General features: G+C 36.9%; 2 protein-coding genes across 2 annotated transcripts; both read right to left on the reverse strand.

Annotated features, from left to right (window-relative positions):
• Positions 1-429: 429 nt before the first annotated feature.
• On the reverse strand, positions 430-8,187 carry gal3st4 (galactose-3-O-sulfotransferase 4). The gene is given in 5 exon segments (XM_043245381.1): positions 430-4,272; positions 4,275-4,302; positions 4,707-5,016; positions 5,828-5,938; positions 6,626-8,187. Coding segments are annotated over 5 exon segments (1,431 nt in total). The 5' UTR covers positions 6,649-8,187; the 3' UTR covers positions 430-3,313.
• Positions 8,188-16,937: 8,750 nt separating this feature from the next.
• Positions 16,938-19,446, reverse strand: her8a (hairy-related 8a). Its single transcript, XM_043243581.1, has 4 exons — positions 19,158-19,446; positions 18,455-18,550; positions 18,217-18,289; positions 16,938-18,051 (listed from the first exon to the last, which is right to left on the reverse strand). The coding sequence occupies exons 1-4, from the start codon at positions 19,218-19,220 to the stop codon at positions 17,591-17,593; spliced, it is 693 nt and encodes a 230-aa protein (XP_043099516.1). The 5' UTR covers positions 19,221-19,446; the 3' UTR covers positions 16,938-17,590.
• Positions 19,447-20,965: the final 1,519 nt, after the last annotated feature.

Consider the following 20,965-nt stretch of genomic DNA (forward strand, 5'->3'; position numbering starts at 1 on the left):
AAAATTAAGCTTTAGATTCATAAAATCCAAACTTTGTTGTCATGCATTTTACCTCTTCCTTTGCTCCTTTTAAAGTCAATAAAATGTATTTTAGCTTATTACATTAAAGGTAACTCATATTAAATTTCCTGATTTTAATGTTTGCAACTTTGCATATTGAACTTTGAATAGTCACTCAAAACTGAATAAAGTTGTGTTTGAGAGTATTACAGATGCTTATTTTGTTTCTGTTTGCAGCTTGCACATAAAGGTCACAGCATGTGCCCAAGACATATGCAAACTTACAGTTCCAGTTCCTATTTCCATTGTTTCCAACTTTGTATATCCAACATGCGTCCCGTAGAAACAACCTTATCTATCATTCAGTACAAAAATCTCAGGGCGCTTAATAAGAACACCAATGCAAAATTACAAAACATCAGAAACGCATCACATGTAAAATTTTTATTTTACTACATACAAGTAAACCAAATTTAGGTTCATCACACGGAAATATCTACAGAGGTTTCCCCATATATTCAAGTAACAGAGAAAAATAATAAATATGGTAAACAGGTTTGAACAAACTTAACGGAAACATCATGTGAATTGCAGTATCGTCTTGAAAGTGCAGAAGAGAATGAATGTGAATGATTTTAATTATCCTGCTCAAATTAAACTGACTGATACTGACTTTTAATTAACTACCCATTTTTTACTTCCCTTAAAAGATGCAAGACCCTAAGCTGCATTTGCACCTTTACACTCCTGCTGAATTTTCTGGTCAACAAATGTCATGAAAAACTGTGCCAATTTTTGATATATCAAGATTCCAAGCACAGAAACATCAGTACCTCTTTGGTTTATTTTTGAATTGCAGTACCACAGTTAATCTACCTAAGGACTCATGAAGACGCTGAACCAACTGATTTGTATGACATGCAGCTATTACAGCACAATATTGCCAGACTCATTAGAGCTTTCTCTAAAATTAGATGAACAAATGAAAAAGCTATACATCCCTAGCTAAAAGGAAATCAATGCTTGAATTAAATTTAGCGTCAATTCCTTCCAACACGATTCACGGTAATAGCATTCTTTTTAATGGAAGAAAACATTAAATCTGCCAAGAATACAGTTTATGAGAAAGGGTATGATTAAAATAGATCCTTGTCTTAGATCATTGACTTTTAAATTGTCTTTTTGACATGCTCCTTTACTTAATTTTCAGCGAAAGCAAAATTTTATAGTTGTTGTTTAAAATTTGAATTAAAATTTTTATGATTATTATTATTTTAGCTATATCAATAACTAATTCACATGAGTGGCAAACACAGAACTACTGTGAATAGAAAAAGTGAAAGATAACTGTTAATTAACTGGCAGTAGTACAATCCAAACTAAAATGGGGTAGTAAAATGCAAGTCAAATTATGCATTGTTTATCAATTACACAAGGAAATAATTGCTAACTATAGCCATGCATATAAATCGTAACTATACAATAAACAATGCACATGAATAGGCACGCAACAGTGACCATACTAGTGTTTTTTTTTTTCATTGCAATACCATCTGCCTTAGAACAGAGAAAATAAATTCATTGGTAATGTTAGATGTCATCTTGCTCTGTGCATTGAAATCTGCATACAAAAAGCTGGCTGTTCATACATGGGGCAATTTGCACAGTGCATTCCAGTCAAATTTCTACACTACGTTTTCTCAGCACTCACAATAAGAGGAAAAAACATTTTAGACTGAGAGTATAAATGCAATAGATACACAGAGAAATTTATACAAAAGCATAATAAATACAGCAAGCTTTGATAGTAAAGCACTGCTTCACAAAGGTACTAACTGTAAGGCAAAATAACCATTGAGTTTTGGAATTTCAAGTGGAGTTCTGATCATTAAAACGTCTATGACAGGCCTCAGAAATTACAGCATTTACCATGCCAATGAACATTCACCATCTATTTTTTTTTTTTAGATTTGATGTTTGAAACATCAAAGCAAAAAGCTAAAATATCAACCTCTAGCAAACATCAATAAGTAAACAGACTGTTATAGGAAGTGCAATGGTCTATCACTTGAGGTTGGTAAGTACAAATCTACAGCCCATTTTGCCCTTTATGAATGGTCATTTTATTTCACAGTGTTAAAAACTGGAGATGCTGTTCTCACAGAACCATGGGAGTCGTACTAGCTTATAATGTGTGACTAAAAATGTGTGTGGCATAGAAATCAAAAGTTTGCAATGAATTCCTCTTTTCTGTCAAGATTCCTGTTTAACAACTACCCATATAAATGGATATAAAAATAAATTCCAGCAACTCTGAACAGTACCACTGTTTGAATCTCGTGTGCCAGACAATGAAGAGTCTGTGATTGCATTTTTGAGGAATTTCATCATGCAGCGAATGGATATCCATTGTGTCTTAGTACTATAATCAAATTCAAATGCATTTCCAATATCAAACTGTTATTTCATTGGATGCACAAGCCTACCTTTTTGGTAGCGTGATGGAGGTACGCCAGCATTATACCATTTAGAAGTTTGGGATTGGCAATACATTTTCAATGACCTGTTTTCACAAAGGATGCATTTATTTCATCGAAAATACAGTAAAAAGACTTATGTGAAATATTATTACAATGTGATATAACTGTTTTCTATTATACTGAAAGCTGAACTTTCAGTAGTCATTTCTCCAGTTTCCAATTTCATATACATTTTTTTGGTAGATTCTTTGAGTTCAAAAGAACATAATTTATTTAATATAGAAATATTTTTTATCACAATGTATCTTTATTGTTACTTCTTATTAATTTAATGCATCCCTGCTGAATGAAATTGTTAAGCTCTTTCAAAAAGAAACTTACTGACCCCAAACTTTTGAACACTGACATACCAAGGATACTTTATCTATCTAAAAGTGGGCTTTTAGCAGTATGTTTGAGACACTGCAACCTCTTACATAACGTGCACTCACTGCTAAGGTTTTTTTGTAACGTACCGCAGCTTTTTCTTACTTCTCCCCAACACAAAACTCACGACAGTGAGTTTGGGCATTTAGCCTGCATATGGCATGCTTTTACCATTATTTCACTCCAACCAACGTAATGTACCCACAGACCTCTTCTTCATTCAGAAACTCTATGTTGTGTAAAATAAGAGCGTAGAAGGGCAAAATGGAAGAAGGAAGAGTCGATGACAAAGTAGTGTGTTGTATGTCTTGGATATCCCTTCTCCTCTAGTAGTGCAGCACAGAGGTCCATGGAGCCAAAATGGGTCAGAACTACCGACCTTGAGGCAAAAAGGTGCAACTAGCTCACTATCTAAGTCTTACTTTTAAATCAACCTGCTCTAAAGATTGATTCCGAAACAGAATGGTCCCATCCCAGTCCTTCTCCACCAACCTCTTTCCCCCACGGTCTTCAGTCCTGAGTATTGCGGGCTCCCTCTTTACTGGAAGCCCTCCAGCAGCTGGAGGTTGCTGGGCTCGAGGGAACTGCCGAAGATCCAGCAAGTCTTTGTATTGGATCTCAGGCCTGATCATGCGTAGGCAAGCTTCCCACGTGGCGTTGTCTAGTCCTGACTGCAACTCATAACCCAAGATCTTCACTAATCCACTCTGGAAAGGCCGGATGGTCTTGTCCCGGATGCGACTGGCCTCTATGGGCCGACCACCATCACGCAAGCAGATGCGAGTGAGTACCTCCCGTTTGGTCCTAAGCAGGGCCACCTCGGATTCCATCCGATTACGTCCAAAGCGTTCTACGTCCTGCCAGAAAGTGAGATTAAAAGCTTGGTAAAGGTGCCAGTCTAGTGCATTCCATTCTCGTAATTTTGATCTTTGCTTATCTGTTAATGCCAAAGGAGCTGGAGCTGCGGCCTTGCCCACCCATCCTGATCTTCCACTGGGCATTTGCTGTCTGGCATTCAGGCTAAAAGAAACCACAGCATCTAGCGGCCAGCAAAGAGTGTGACGGAGCAGCACCATAGATTGGTCGAAGTACTCTGAGATAAGTATGAGCTTGAAATTCCGACGAACTGCTGCCACACCGCGCTTGACCTGCGCAAGGCTGAAGTTGGAGGCATGATCCAAACCAAAATCAAACCACATCAGGTTGCGGGCATAATGGTTGTTTCGGAGTCTAGGGTCGTAGTACTTATAGGGGTTGTCAGCGAAATCACCCAGTCCTTTGGCACGCCTGAAGGCAGGGGCGACATTTTTATAGTAGGCATAAGAGGATTCAGCTAGTGCCACTGGGTCTCGAAGGATGGAGAAAAAAAGGTGTCAGCTGGCATGACCTTCTCAACCTGCAACAGAAGTAAAAAAAGAGAATCACAATACAAAAAGAAACATCTTTAGTCATGTAACTGAAACCAAATATTGAATGTAAATGAGATTTCTAATGTTTTTCTACTTAGGTTTATGTTTGAAGAAAATAAAGATGCATCAAACTAAAGAATCTGATTATAAAATAAATTGCATGATTATTTGGTATTTATAATGAATAAAAACTTTATTATACTTGGTCGAATTATTTTTACAATTTACACTTTTTGATGCTCTAACTGATTTACACCAGAAAAACAATATTAATACTAAAGAAGTAAAACGATTTTATTGCTTGGACCCTTATATTTTATCAAATCTCTATAATCAGAGATTGATTTTCAACAAATCTTTTTGAGAAAATGCCAGCTATCATGTGATGTACCTCTGGTTTGTTGAACCGCATATGATTTCCCATAATGTCAAATTCTGCCACATGAGGTCCTCTGTATCCTTTCACCCTCTGGGCAATAAAGGGCAGTGGGTAACCAAATTGGTACCCCACAGGCAGAGCAAACTTAAGGCCCCGCTCCTCTCCGAAGCGATAGAGCAAATTGAGAACTGTGCTGCTTGCCGTCTTGTGAGTCTTCAGGAACATGATGTGGGCGTGGGGCTGGCAGGACCCCAGAGAGTCCCCTTGTGAATTCTCAGAGGGAAGGGCGTAGAGAGAGTGAGGTCTCTCTGGCTGCATCCAGCTAATGAGGAGAAAGAACAAATTGTCATGTAAAATGGTAACGAAAACAAAAATTGAATATCCGGTTCCACTCGATATACTAAGAAAAATGACAAAATGGAGAGTGAAATGAACGAAAAAAATTAAACAAGACAAAACGGCCTGCCAGGTTACAGATAATTAAACAAGAGTGATGAGCGGGATAAAGTGATTAAGGAAGTAGAGAACACACAACTTCAAAAAGAATGGCTGAGCATATATTAGCCTCGAATAATGAATTCAGTGATATTCTGAGAATGTGGTATGCATACCATTACTTATAATTGCTGAAAGGCACATTATAAATTACTAGAATAAATAAAACAAGATAACAAGATAAAACCATAACAAATCCTACTCGAGTAGTTCAATCCTATTACTTAAAGATATGAATAGATATATTTGATATATGTTTGTATATATATGTTCGAACCTGTATGACTCGCTGTTCAAACTATCTTCATTTGTGCTCTACAGGACGAATTAAGTCTTAAAGGTTTGGAGCAGCATTAAAATGAGTAAACAATAATTAAGGTTTTACAGAAGGCTGTAGGAGTGGTAAATTATTTAGAACTGGATTTCTTTCTCAGAAAAAAAACAGCCACAAATGTTTTTACAGTTACTAAAGCATTATACGTTACTAAAGTATTAAACATTTTGAGCAACATAATTTCTTAACGGGTGCTAAATTACAAAAATATGTAAGCAAGCAATGTGTTGCTTGCAAAAAAATGCAATAAAAATGACAAGATAAAGGCCGGGTTTGAGAAGGAACAAAGAAAGCATTTTCTTACCTCTTGTTAAAGATAACTCCCAGAAGCTGTCCCGCGAAGGCGATGACAACAAATACCAAGAGAGCTTTCCATACGGGCCCCAACCGATAACACCCAAGCCACCGCATTCTCCTATGACCAAGAGAAGGAGGGTTAGCCTCGGTATATGAAATTGTGCAGCAGAGAAAGCGAGTGAGATGTTCATTAATAAAGCATGAAATCATAAAAGAAAACAAGCAAGTTAAAGGGAAAAGCATGTGAGCATGTGAAGTGTGAAGTGTGCAAGAAAGCAGAAGCCGTATATATCGGATACACAAAAGTTAGAGAGTAGTGTGAGAAAATGGAAGATATGCGATATGACAAGAAAACAGAAGAGATAATCAGGCAGGTTGTCAGATCAAATCTAGACACACACACACACACATATATATATATATATATATATATATATATATATATATATATATATATATATATATATATATATATATATACGCATAACCACGCACAAACAGCTGAATGGCTGTTATCAGAAACTCTTGTCCATGCTTGATGCCTTTATTCTACATCAGCAACCACACAGGCTTTGATCAAAGCGAACAGACTTCTGTCCTATGCTTTTTGCAAACTACCTTTGCATAAAATAACGGCAACGGAGGAAATTTAAACACGCAGAAGACATGTTTAAGTAAGGCCTGTTTTAATACGCTTGTTTTGCTAAAAAGGGTGTTGCAGAATTCGCTCAGACAAAGACAGAAAGCCGCTGTCTTAAATCACAGCGGTTGCTGCCAGACGCCGCGCTGAGCCTGACACACTTACCGAGCTGACCGTCTGAAAACCATGATAAAACCCGGCCGGTATCACTATAGATCGGCGCTTGGTAACAGCAGCCACGGAGCATCTCGGCCGATGCCTTTCAAATCTGCCCGACGACGTCTGTGTAATGGAAGTGCTCCATCCGCGCGTCCGTGGTCCGACAGCTGAGCGCCTGCTCGACCGCAGTCAACCGCGATAGATTTCCAGTTTGCTTGAGGTGCATGTGCTTCGCTCCAGCTCGTCGAAGACTCGAAGACCGGTCGCTTTAGACGGAGAAAAGGGACTGCTTTGTGTTTTGGATGAATGTGGGCGGGTGTTTAGGGACCAGTCTGCTGCTATGCGAGTCGAAGCCTGACGTCACATCGGCTCTTCGCTTACAAGCACTAAATACAGATTCTCAGAAACGATACGCGCGGACGTGATTGAAAGCGAAGCATAAAAGTAAACAGCACATCCATCAATTTAGCCGTGAGATTTGCACAGTTACTCAACGACGTCCTGTTTCCTTTTTTATATAACATCAGAAGTAGACGTGCAATGTTTGTTTGTAAAAAAAAAAAAAAGCCATGTTAAATACACCCCTGTTTAACACAAAACAATACACGACATCACAGATTTTGTATGGTTTTACTGGTTATAATGGGACTTGTATTGGTTTTAATGGAAACTGTAATGGACCTATTGGTGGCTTGTTAAAACCAATCATTTCTAATGGAATATATCCCAAAACACTGCACAAAACCATTTCTAATAGTTTTAGTGCTTAAAAGTTGTTTATTTGTAACGGTATTTGTAGTGGAAACCATTATAATTTTTGGTTGTATTGTTTCTTTCAGCAGGGATATAATTGACTTGGCATGTAAACTATTGCTAGGTCAGTCAAATTATTTCAGTATATATAAAGCCCATATAACTGAAACCATTCCATACTAAATATTAAAGTTGGGGTACTTGGACTCGAGTCCGGTCTCAAGTACAGTTTTTAAAAGGCTCAGACATATCACAAATGCATTTTTACTTAAGCCTTTCAGACACTGAAAATATAGAGAATCAATTATTAGCATTTTCAGTAAACCCCTCTGCAGTATTTGTTCACCCATATAACCCCAAATTTAAAGTAATACAATAGTTTATACATCTGACTCATCTCTGGATCACTTTTTACAGTTTTTTTATTATTACGGTTTGATCTGTTACCATCAACTTTGCCCTACCCTGCTCATATGGTAGGTTACCAGGCTCCATTTTTTTTCAGGTATTAAAAGGATTTAGATTTGATTTTTCAATCCTGCACAGATGTAGCTTTGCACACTGCCAGCATCTAAGATTCTGATCAGCATTTCTTCATAGCAGAGGACTCTCTCAACTAGTTATATTTTATAGCATGCCAACTGATACAAGATTTTGTAGGCTTTGCATACACATGTGCATCCCTCAAAAGCCTAAAACCACATACAACAAATCCAAAATTATCCCCTGATTAAAGGCCTGTGTAATGTTTCTGTATTACTATGTAGTCTTATTCGAAACACCTAAATATTTTCTTTTGTGTTTTTGATTGATATATATGTAATTTTGTTTCTGTTTTAATGTCAGTTCATTTTAAAACCACAATGTAATGGAAGTGAAACTGAGTGAAACAGATTACTGAAATTAATTTTTTTAAAAAAATGCAGGTTTGTTGATTCAATGGATGGAGATGTAAATGCGAACTTGCAGCCAATTGTAAAAGAAGCTGTGTTTAAACGCAGATTAAACAATCGAAGAAATCCAGTATATATCACTTCAAAACAGTAACTCGTAAGTCTAATGAAAATTTGTTTAGATTAACTCATAAAGAGTAATTTGTTCATGCGTCATAACGGGTTGCTCTGTGTTCAGTGTTGCCTGAAGTGAGGACAATGCAACAAAGAGATGCTGAAAAGCAGAAAACATTGGCATGCACTCTAAAGATGTAATTAACTAACACCCCCTCACCACATGAAATCTAATAAAACTGCAAAACTGCATCAGGGATTCTTGGGATGACAAATAGCTCTAAATAAAGCCAATAACACTCAATAAGCATCTCAGCTCTAAAAGTCTACTAAATAATTCACTTAAGAAAGGCCCTGCGTACACCAAATATCTGTGTGATCCAGTGGTCAGCTGTGATAGATGGCCATTTATACCTTGTATTAAAGTCTCTTGTGACCATTTGTCAAATTCTGTAAAGGAAAGGATTCTGATATCACCACATACGCATTACTTACAATATGTAATGGTTTTGCTTAGTTTGAACTGAATTTGTATATTTTTTGTTGTTGTCATGGCTTCTGATTTAATACCATCATTGTGCTCAGGTGTTCACTGATCTATATAAAATAATAATTTTATATATAATAGGGGTGTCGCAATATACAGGTATTCACGATAACTGTGATATTCAAATCATGAAATATCGACATCGTGTTAATTTAGGGTGTGACGATATACCGGTTTTGATGACAACCATGATATTTAAAATTAACAGGACTCTTATGATAACATGACACATAAATTATCCAGCGCTAGTGCCGGGTTTATCTCCCAGGTAGCAGTTTTGCACTTTAATGCTGACACCTACTGTCAAACAACAAGAAGATGCAGCGCGCATGCAAGAATCATGTCGTCCAAGCAGGAGAGTGAGAGGCTTTGTCCGCTTCGGAAAAAAAAAAGTAAGCTCGCCAGTGCAAGCTTTTCAGAGCTTTTAGGCTATATATATATATATATATATATATATATATATATATATATATATATATATATATATATATATATATATATAGTTTTCTACTATAGAGTGGCTATGTCTCATTTATTAAGTTCCTGCCTGTTCTTTTTTGGGTGTTCAACATCCATGTTACATGTGTTCTATTTGTTACAACCTTCTATTTATCTATCTGTGGATTTATTAAGGACTGCTTACTTGTTTATATCTTCGTCATTTTTGTGTTTAGAACACGGTGGCACAATAGCAATGTCAAATTAAATTAATTTGGTATATGGTCTTCCAAAAATACAGAAATATTTTATATCCCCACGAAGGAAAGGAGTGAAATATCTGTTGTTAAATTCGTTGAGCACCTGTATTACCAGAAACACAACAGCTGTCATTGCCTCAGGGGCAAATCTTACCCTGAACTACAAATTGATGCAAACAGACAAATGGCTCTTGCACAATTTATACATTTTCTAGAGAAATCTGAGATTGCTTGTATGTTATTGTAGGTTAAGGATCAAGCAATGTTCAGAGAGGCTACCAAAGGAGGCTACCTAACATATCTAACATATCCAAAAGGCAAACATCAGCTTTAGTTTTCCTGCATCTGGTTTCAAAAACCAGGTAACCTACTTTGTTGGCTTTCACCAAAAAACTTACTTTGTTGGCTTACCTCATCGGTTCATTTCTGAATGAAACACCTACTTTACTACGTCACAAGCAATGCCCTCTGTTTTACTCTTTTTAATATTCCGCTTGGAAGTATGTCACAATACGGGAGTAAAATTGGTCGCAAACCTCCGGTTCATGCAAATTTTAACACTGTAGGTGAAATTAAACAGGCTCCACAGTTTAGTGTATGTACAAACATTTGATTCACAGTTGAATTTGTGGATAGCAAATGAAGCAGCACAACTAGAATACAATTTTTCTGACATAAATAAATGAAATAAAACAACACAGAAGCTGGCCACTGTCTTGAAGCAACACATACAGGTTGTTATTATACTTAGACTCTTCAAGCCTCTAATGAATTGCTAAAGAACAGTGTTGATTCTGATTTAAAAAATCTGACTCTGGTTCACATTTACTCAAAGAACCGCAAGTTAATTGGTGTATCATATATACTTTATGATCAACTGTCTGAATAAAAAATTTGTATATCAACCATGTTTCGGTTTGTTGACACTTCACATGGTAATGTGGCTGAAGAACTTCCCCTATGTTATCATGCAGCTGAGAATGCAGGAAATCTCAGGCCAAGCTGTCCGTAGCCTAAAGTATATGTGCATGAAATGTGTTATCTTATATTAAGGCTCTTTAGTTCAAACGATCTTTGAAAGCACGTATTGTTGTGCTTCACTGCAAATAAAATGCACTTAAACTTTTAGTATTTATAATATTATTTACATGAAATGCTTATCTTAAATGCTTAGGAGAATACGCACATTGTATGTACTTCCTTTGTTATTTTGATCTGATGTGTTCAGATCCAGTTCCAGCAGGCGTGTTTTTGTTTTTTTAAATGTCTCAAAGATTAATGGTTACTTTCTTTCTGCGTCCAGTATTTCATTGCACAAAGCGCAATACACAAACCACGCAGTTTGTACATAGCATTTTATCCTAGCTGAAACATAATGTGGGTTTTTTTTACCTTTTGTCTAGTTTTGTTCATTGCTTTTTTAAAGATGAGATCATGTTATGCAACCTGACCAAGCTGTCATTTCCCTAAATTGGTTGGTTTTATTGAATGCACAACCTTTGACATCAACAACAAAAGGTATGTGAAGTGTTTTCTCTATAACTGGATATGTTATTTTATTTTGCTATCCTATACAAGATATAGTTGCATTTCTTTAATCACAGTTTAAATTCAGTTTTTTTCCCTTGCTCTCTAGGATCCTGTAAGCGAAGGGATGACCAAATTTGGGGTCTTCCGCAGGTTGGCCTACTGAATTAAGTGGACTTAAGGTAGCCCAAGCAGGCTTAAATATAGAAACTTAAACCCTATAATCGTATAACTGTGGTAGACCTCTGGCACATCACCAGATATCTATGCCTTATTAGCATCAATGACTGGACAGTCTGTTCAAGCAATGTAGAGAATGATGACTCCTTGAAAAGTGTATTTGTGTGTCAATGTTTTTTAAGAAACAAAACTGGTATTTTAAAGTGAAAAAGCATAAAATATTGGTGCACCTCTTTTGCACTAAACTGCTGTGTTGTTATAGTTTAAAAAAGCTATAAATATAAAATATAATCTATTCCTGCCCATAACTTTAGTCACAGTCCTTCTGATTTGGTGCTCAATTATTGTAATTTATTAATAATTAATAATGCTTATTACTTCTACTAAAATACAACATAACCAATTTCCTTATTCATATTCCTTATTCAAACTATAAGCCATCTATACAAGACAGGCTTCAAGGCCGAACATATCTGACCCACTTTCTCCAATCACAACTTTAATATTTTATCAAGGCTAGACTGTCATTATTAGTTTAGAGACAGCCTCAACAATAAAAAAAAACTGGACTAATTTTACAATGCAAATGACAGAGCAACAGCTGTGTTTATATTACTTGACAAATGCTAGAGCTATTTATGTGGCATACATTTAAGCACATATAAAAAAAAAGGAATCTCTTTAGATTGTCAATTACTTTTATTAACAAAAAACTATAAATCACTGCCGTTTTTATTTAAACATAAAACTCTGTCAATCTTCAAATATCATGTGGAGAAGAAACAGTTGTTGTTTTCACCTCTAGTTGCAAAAGTGGACTCCTGTAATAAAGGCAAAGCATGTGCAACTTTATGAACCACTGCAGACAACACAAATGAGTTATTACGCAGTGCTGTAATTGTTGCAGTTTAAAAAAAAGGTATTTAAAAATAACTTTGTAATATTAGAATTTTACAGTAAAATACAGTAATTTTTTTGTAAGTAAAAAAATATTATAGTATAATTTACAGTCAATGACCATAAAATATAATTCCCAGAATTCCCTGTATGACACTGCACTTTTAATGTCTTCTCGTTTAAACAAAAATCTTACATCTAATGTTGTTAAATGAATGTTTATTGCATTATTTCAGTATAATGCGCTACCACGATGGTGTTTAGTGTTTGTGTGATTGACACTTGAGTCATCATGTGACTTTCTCATCACCACCTGTTTTTAGTGGATATTATCAGTGTATTACAATGTAACAAACAGATATTAGTACTACAATAGATTCAGATTCAATGTCAGTTAATACTTTTTTTTTCTGTGAATTAAATTTAAGTCTGTAAAACCTTAAAATTTTGCTACCCTATCTTTTATGGTAAAGTTCTGGCTGCCAGTATTTTACCGTAAATTTCACTTACTGTTTTTTTCTAAATGCTTACAAGAGTTTTAATATTTTTTATAAAGAGCTTAATATTTTTATGGAAATCATGATAATTGTTTCACTGTTTTTTCTTCTTTTCTTTTTTTACATTTACATTTACATTTAGTCATTTTGCAGACTTTTTTTTTCTTTATAACCTGGAAGATAAACCACACCCCAGCCACATACTAAAAATACTGTAAAAAGAACATACATTAAAGACAAAACTCACTCAGACAAGATGGAGGAGCCTCGACTGCTTACTTTGTCTCTTCATAATACTCTTGAGTATTTCTTTTTCTCGGCTTAAAATTAATCATCACAAAGGAAGTAACTTGAGAGGACAACTCCTTCAAACAATAAAAAGGCAATGCAACTGCTTCATGCCTAGGTGCATAAAACCATAAACCAGCCAGACAAGACATATAAAGGTCAAACAAAACTGCCCCACTTTCCCCAATCACAACTAATGTTTTATTAAGGTGAGACATGTCACTGTTAGTTCAGAGACTGGGGCTAATTTTACAATGCAAATGTCAGAGCAAGCGTTGTGTTTACGTTACATAACAATTACTACAGCTATTCATTTGACATCCCAGCGCATGTAAAGCAAAAAGAATTTTTAGTTTGATTGATTTTTTTTGGATTTTGACTTTTCATTTGCACAACGCAATATCATTTTATTGATTTTTCTGTATCGCACATAATTCACATGGGGCTCTTTTATGATTTCTTTATGTGTTTTGCTGATTATGTCCATTTGGAGCTCGACAGCTTCTGTCCTCATTCATTTTACGAAAATAAGTGTCCAATTTTTTTTTTTTTATTACTGTTATAATTACACAAAAACAAGTCAATTAACAAGGTTTGGATAGACATGAGAATGAGTAATGGCAAACGTTTTGGGATGTTTGCTGTCCCTTTAAACTATTTGTAAAGGAGACGGTCCTAAAAATGCAGAGCAACAGTTGGTCCTTTGCAGAAACTTGCCTCCGTGTAGAAAACTGGAAACCTCAACTATATCTTTTCTTCCAGTGGACAACAGTCCAGCCTTGTCCAACAGGCCGCTCATATGAGACCAAAGAACTGCTTCTAAAACTTAGCAGCTGCTAAATAAGCTTACCCTCGCTAATCGAGCCCATAGCCGAATAATCTATGTAATTACTCGGGATGACTATAGCAACTGAAAAGCGCTTTAGGGTGGATGTCATTACACCATATGTTGACCCGACACGTACTCAAGACAAAGAAAACAGGAGTAAATAAACGTAATACTGAACAAAGTGTAAAACTGAATCGAAAAACATGTTGTTTTCAAAGGGGAAGCACTGAAAGTCTAAATGCATGTGGCCAGATTAAGCTAGGAATCCCGAGCCACACAGAAGTTGAAAAAGCGGTTGCCAGATGGACTAAAAATGCCGCTTAACACAATCATTATTCAGTGTATTGGTTTGCATTATCGGTTCTACTCACCCAGATTGAGTTTCAGAAGCAACGCGTAGCTGTTTCTTTAAAAAAATATTAGTTCGTGCAGCGCTCCAGACTTTTCTGAGGATCGAGTCTTCCGTTATCCATCAACTGCGTACCGAAAAATGCAACCAAGTTTGCAACCAGCACACCAGGTAGAGATGCTTAACCGTCCTTCAAACTATAAGAAATACGCTCTTACTCATTTAAGAAGTCCCTCGCGTCAGCCTGCAAAGACACTCCATCTGTCCCAACCCCCATCCATTACTGTATCCCCGTCTGTCTGCAGCGCCGCGCGCTCTCTACAGTCCACGAGGAGAGCGTAACTTTATCCTTGCTGCAATCTTGATACCAGGCTACTATCGCTGCCTCAATAAAAGGGACAGTTACGTGAGGACAACCATTTGTTCGTTAAAGAGATAGGTGACAATGTGTGTGCATGAATGGAAATATTATATAGGATAGTCGACAACATTTTGGTAACAAATTAAATAATATAATTTGCAAATCAAATGAAATATTTTTAATAACATATCAGGCAGAAAAGGCACTCGCATATACATATTACTTTAACTTTTTTTTTTTTTTTTTAAAGCAATATTAGGAATATACCAGATTTTTTTTAATCACAGTAGTTTCCATTAAACTAACCTGTGATGTGACAAATTATTTTTTAGAAGTTCAGACATTCTCTGCTTTCTGGTGAAGTACAGTATGGCTACATTTAATGTACAACACACTTACGTATTCCTAGGTTTGTTTGTTTGGGGGGGGCTTTTTGTCTGTCGTGCAAAATGAACAAACGTGAAATGTTTTCTAAAGAGGTCGAAGAACTGGCAACTCCGAGGTTTGATGTGTCACTGTACACCCAAACTATGCGACCCCCATCTGTTTCGCTCGCATACAATATCCGAAGCCTAACAAAAGCCCCATTCATCTCTGAGCTCTTGCTCTGCAGCTGATACTGAATAATGAACCTCAAGGGGAATCTGGGGATCACAAGGCAAGCACTAGTTTTCGTCGCCAGAAACCTGATTTGTCACACGGCTTATTCTTTTCAGTAGTTTGTGTAAGAATAAGGCTTAGTACAGCAATAGCCAATTTTAGTATGCATGTATTTTATAACAAACTTCAAGAGAAGGGAGATTGAGAAGCCAGAACGCAGGGGTCAGTTAAGGGTTAATTGTGGGGCATCACAGACCTGTTTTGTCTTGTTGAAATAGTCCATTGCCACCTGGATGTATGGTGAACACGAGGGAGTGCAGAATTAACCCTTAACTACAAGTTACCAGTCAAAGACGTGTCCAAACACACCGGTGGGCCTAATGAAGTACCACATGAAGGAAACAGCTGTAAGCCTGGAAAATATACTCATATCTGCCCTTTCATTTTCAGGAATGAAAACGAGGCTTGGAAAATTAGACCTTCGGAGGGCAGGTTGCACACTTTTTTAAATCATATGTCTAATATGTCTAATTTGTCTAATATGTCTAATATGTCTAATATGTCTAATTTGCTTTTGTGAAGCTGCTTTGGAACAATAGCCATTGTAAAAAGCGCTATACAAATAAACTTGAATTGAATTGAATTGAATAATGTTGCACAAGCAGAAATATTGTATCATTCTTTTTTTTAGTTGTTTTACTTTGTACAAATTAAATACTGTGTTATTATCCTGAATAAGTTCTATTTACTCATACCTGCTCAAATTCCAAACATACGTGAATCACATTCTATATCTATTTTTAACTTGAATGCCAGACCTAAATAAATGTGCTTTGTAGAGAAATTAGTTTTAAATGTATTATAATGCATTAGGGGGTAGTTATCTTTTTGTAGTGTGCAGCTAGTACAAGGTGTTCCTGAATCAACGCTCTTGTTGATCATGGAACAACATTTTAATCAGCCAATCAGATTTAAAGGATCATTTTCAGGAAATATCTGTTTTAGGCTTATGATCAGGGTTAGGTGCCTCTACACCCTTGTTAATCAGCTATCACTTCCCACAGATTTTAAGGCATGCATTTTGGGCAGGGTTAGGTTAAGGGGTAGGGATTGGGATAAGTCTATATTTTTGGACAGTAATGTTGATCCAGAATCAACAAAAATGTTGATCCAGGATCACGTCTTGGCAAAATCACGGCGACCTGGGATTTAGTATGTGACCGTTAAGTGACTGGTAAATAGTGACATCTAGTGGCTGTTTTAAGTAATAGCATAATTTTCTTACAATGTGGATCAAGCGTACATTTTGTTTACCTTCAGAAATAGTTCAGCTAAAAATGCAAATGTGCTGACATTAACTCACATCTCAGGCGATCCAAGATGTAGGCTAAATTAGTTTATTTTGTTCATTTTTGTCATTCGTTTTTTTGTTCATTGCCATAGATTTGGAGAAATTTGGCGTTGCATCACTTGTTGACCCATGGATCCTTTCAATTATTTCATATTTTGTTGACCTTGTGCTCTTTTCTCTTTTTTGCATGCTTTTTCGTATGTCCTGTATTAATACAGTTTATTAATTGTAATGTCCAGGATCATATAGTTGGCTAATAAATACAAAATAATTGGAATGTGCAAAATGTTGAATTTGAGTAAATTCATTTAGAAAAAGTGTCCATGGTGCTGTTTGTAAATGTTAAAAAATTATCATAATATTTGTTTGCCATTGTAATAAAGAACCAGACAGATTAAATATGAAAAACAAAAAAACATACAAACTGGTCAGCATCATTTTCATTTTTTAATCGCCTTTATTACAAACATCATCATTATCATCAATTTCCGAGAATACAAAGTCAATACACAGTTCTGATTTTTCATAAAGAAAATCAGTTTTAACTGCTTCAATATGAGGTACTAGTCAGACTCCTCTCTTCTTGTAATATACAAGGATGGAGTATATTCTTCACAAGTGATTTTGTCAGTTCTACCCTTTCTGAGTCACAATTAGTGTTTTGCATTTAAGGTAGAGAAACATGCATAATTTCAACAAATCCCCTAAAACCCACAGTTCACCGTGTCTAAAACCCAGCTAGTAAAAAATACAAAGAGAAAAACAAAGTAAAGTAATGAAAACTTTCCCTACAAGTGTTCAAGACAGCAATACTAGTATATACAATCAACGAGGGAAGCTTTGGTGTCATTTGCGATCATACCCTCAAAACATGGACGTAGCATAATTTGCTTCCAAGCATGCAGTACAGTGCTTTAAATGATACCACAAAACCCCACGGGACCTTGTAACTCAATATGATGAACCCCTTTGAGTGGAAAGCACTCCAACCTCCCAAGAGATTAAATGTAATGGAAACTATCAGATAGAAGAGGGCAGGCCAAGGAAGGGCAAGGGGAGGGCAGATGGGGGGCTGGGCTGCATTCATTCACCAGGGTCTCCACATAGAGGGATCAGCTCCTGGAAAGAAAGGGGGAAGGGCCAATCGTGCTGGAGACTGAGGGGAAGGAGACCTGGGGGGAGAGGACTGCTCACGTGGTGTCTCTCTATTCGGTGGGATTCTGGGAGAGTGAGCGGGGCTGGAGGGTGGAGAAGGAGTTGGAGGGGTGTTCAGGTGGACAGAGCGGGCATGTAAGGAGGGCAGGTTCAGAGGGGATTGGGTAGGGGATAGAGGAAGAGGGCCAGGGGTGCCAGCAGATGCCGTGCCGCCGGCCTCTGTGCTGATGTGGGGAAGAGATTTCAGCAAGTGGTTTAGCAGACGAGCGCCCAGAGTCTTGTCCATCCCAGGGCAGCTCAGGAGCAGGTTGTGCACCTCATGCATGCACTGAATATAGCCACTACTGTATCTTTGTCGAGACTCAAACCCAGTGCCTGGACTGAGGCTACCACCTGGAAATAAAATATAATGTAACCATAGGAGGGATTTGACCAGTAAATGATCGTGAAATTAACTCTAAAGACCAGTAGGGGTTGTTTGTATGTTTGAAGTAACATTAACCTCAAATACAAAAAAAAAAACATATTTGTAAGATATGGTATTAGCATTAGTCTAACCTGAGCCTCTTTGAAGGTTCTCCATATGCTGAACTGTTATCTCAAGAACATCTGCTTTCTCCAATTTAGATTGCTGTAGAAAGAATGAGAAATAAACTCAATGCAACATTTTTTACTATTTTTGTACATTTTTTACTATTATTATTTGTTAAATAAAAAAGAGAAATAATAATTAAAATGAATTTAGTAGTTGAATTATATTTTGTATAATTGTTTATTGCTTGTTTGGGTCACTTACATCCAAATTGTAGGCATCCACCATAATACCCTTTAGCTGCTCGAGGCTTGAGTTTATCCTCTCTCTGCGTCTCTTCTCTATCAAGGGTTTCCGCAGCTAAAATGATAAACAAGGCAGTTTTGGGGAGTATTAAATATTCATTAGATATCCTCAAGGGATTCGTTCAGTCCAAATTTGACAGTACAAGGCTCACAACACACGTGCCAGCTCTGTAAGGTGTGTGTCTGAAGTGTGAAATACTAATTGGACATATCAAATTATTATTTTCATGTGGGTGTGTTACAAACACTAGGTCCATACTTGAAATATATCAAGAGATTTGAGCATTCTTTGAGGAAAAAACATGCTAATTGCACTCTTTTCACTCAGGAGGAACTAATAAATATCTAAAACTAGGACACTACGTATACTGTGGAAACAGTACTGAGATCTAACTGATCAATTGTTTTATTAAACCGAGCTGGGGGGGTTGTGTTGTTTTTGTTTTGTTTTTGTTTTTTTGTTTTGTTTTTTTATCAGAAAAAGATATTCACACAGATACAAGTCAGGAACAAGTTAATATAACTTTCAACGCTGCTTTGTACGATTTACTGAATTCTGCTCCATTTCGTCCCATACGTTTAAATACGTTCAATACGTCTATCTAAACAAATAGTTGCATATCCTACATGAAAGCAACACAAAATATAGAAAACGCCACTACCTTTCGCTCTTCTTTTGCGTTGAAGTTCTTCTCCGGACCGTTGCCGACGTTAGAGGCCGTCATTTTTGCGCAGGTCTGGGTATTTCAGAAACCTTTCGCTTTCCCACGATTATTTACGAAACTCGAGTTTGAGGTGGCGTAGTCTTGATAAATCTAGAAACTAAACAGGCTCACTTAACCTCGTTTAACATGTACTCACGCTCCCCCTGAAACCTCCACCCACTGAAATTACCATGACAATACGGGGGTGCTTTTTGCTGCACAATTTCCCACAGTCTCGGGTTTGGCCTATTAAATACCACGAACCCCACGTTCCGCGCACAGAGCTGGCGCACTGAGATGAAGCAAGAGTTCAAAAGTTTGATTTCACAAAGTGATAGTTTCACTGACGGTTATAGTTACTCGGAATCGACAAAGTGGCTATCGCTTTAGCGACCATTAACACCTAAGTTAAAACTGATTTTACAAAAAAAGAATGCATCTACGGGTTTCATCGACATGTTTAATACACCTGATTCAGAGCATAACGTTTAGGGACCTGGGATGCGTTTGAAACATTTTTAATACCGGATTCCAGGTGCAATGTTTTGCATAATGTGCAACAAAGACAGGGGACGGTACAGGTTGGAGGATGGTAACGTTCAACAATAGCAACGAAATCTTAGTTTTTAAGTGTTTTCGCAGTAGGAGAACTACTATTATCTCTTAGTTTCCCACCCCTTCCTCCACAGCGCGCGACCCTTCCCCTTTACCCCATTCACTATTGTTCTTTTCACCTACGGGACGGGCACACTCCACTGAAGCACGCCAAGATCTCTTTTTCTGCTGTTGTCCGGCAATAATGACCCACAGTCAACGGAATAATAGACAGGGTGCCAAATCCCTAATGGCCATCTTAAACTCTTCAGCAACCCAGAAAAACACATCCCTAACGGCGCTTTTTTTTCAAGGTCCTAAAACGTCGTTAAAATAATGACTTATTAAAGATAGTTGAAAAATACCTCAATAGTTTAAAGTATCTGTTGCTGGGAAAATGGATATTCATTTATATGTAAATAATGTGATATCATCAGCATACATATATGTCTATAAAACATGATATACAATTGATATAGACAATGAATTGATCATTTTTCAGCGCAGCGTTTATATATGACATACAAATCTGTTTCAAAGTATAATATATGATTTAAAGTACCAGTAGAGGGAGCTCAGTTTGCAGCAAACGACATTGGAGTGCCAAACACAAATGGCCTTTCTGTTGCTAATGCAGGAACAAAGTGTAGAAATAAAGCAGTGGTCTTTTACATTGACACGACTCATATATACAACCATTTACATGCATCCATTTATAAATCAATCAATCATTTTATTTTTATATAGCGCTTTTAACAACACAGGTTGTATCAAAGCACTGAACAGTATAAAGCAGAAGAATACAATGACAGGGATGTATAATGACAAGCTTGAACAATTTGTTATTAAATGCAGAGAAGGTCTCTGTAATCAATTCGACGATAATCGCTAGAAGTTAAGTGTCCCCAACAAAGCAAGCCAGAGGCGACAACGGCAAGGAACCAAACCCCATCCATACAGAATGGAGAAGAAAAAAAACCTTGGGACAATTCAGACTCAGTTTGGGCCAGTTCTCCTCTGACCGGATGCCCAGCACTTAACCTCCAGCTTTAAACACAGCTGTGTCAGATAGTGTAAATGTGTGTGTGTGTGTGTGTGTGTGTGTGTGTGTGTGTGTGTGTGTGTGTGTGCATCAGGATCTGGTGATCTGTCCATGGTGCGCATCTAGGTGT

Source organism: Puntigrus tetrazona, chromosome 7, assembly GCF_018831695.1.
Source record: "Puntigrus tetrazona isolate hp1 chromosome 7, ASM1883169v1, whole genome shotgun sequence".
Classification (NCBI taxonomy): Eukaryota; Metazoa; Chordata; class Actinopteri; order Cypriniformes; family Cyprinidae; genus Puntigrus; species Puntigrus tetrazona.

Coding starts and splice junctions, on each gene's coding strand:
- her8a (XM_043243581.1), bottom strand. CDS start 19,220: ATGACGGCCTCTAACGTCGGCAACGGTCCGGAGAAGAACTTCAACGCA. Junction 18,290..18,454: donor TGGATGCCTACAATTTGGAT/GTAAGTGACCCA, acceptor TTCTTTCTACAG/CAATCTAAATTGGAGAAAGC. Junction 18,052..18,216: donor GAACCTTCAAAGAGGCTCAG/GTTAGACTAATG, acceptor TTTTATTTCCAG/GTGGTAGCCTCAGTCCAGGC.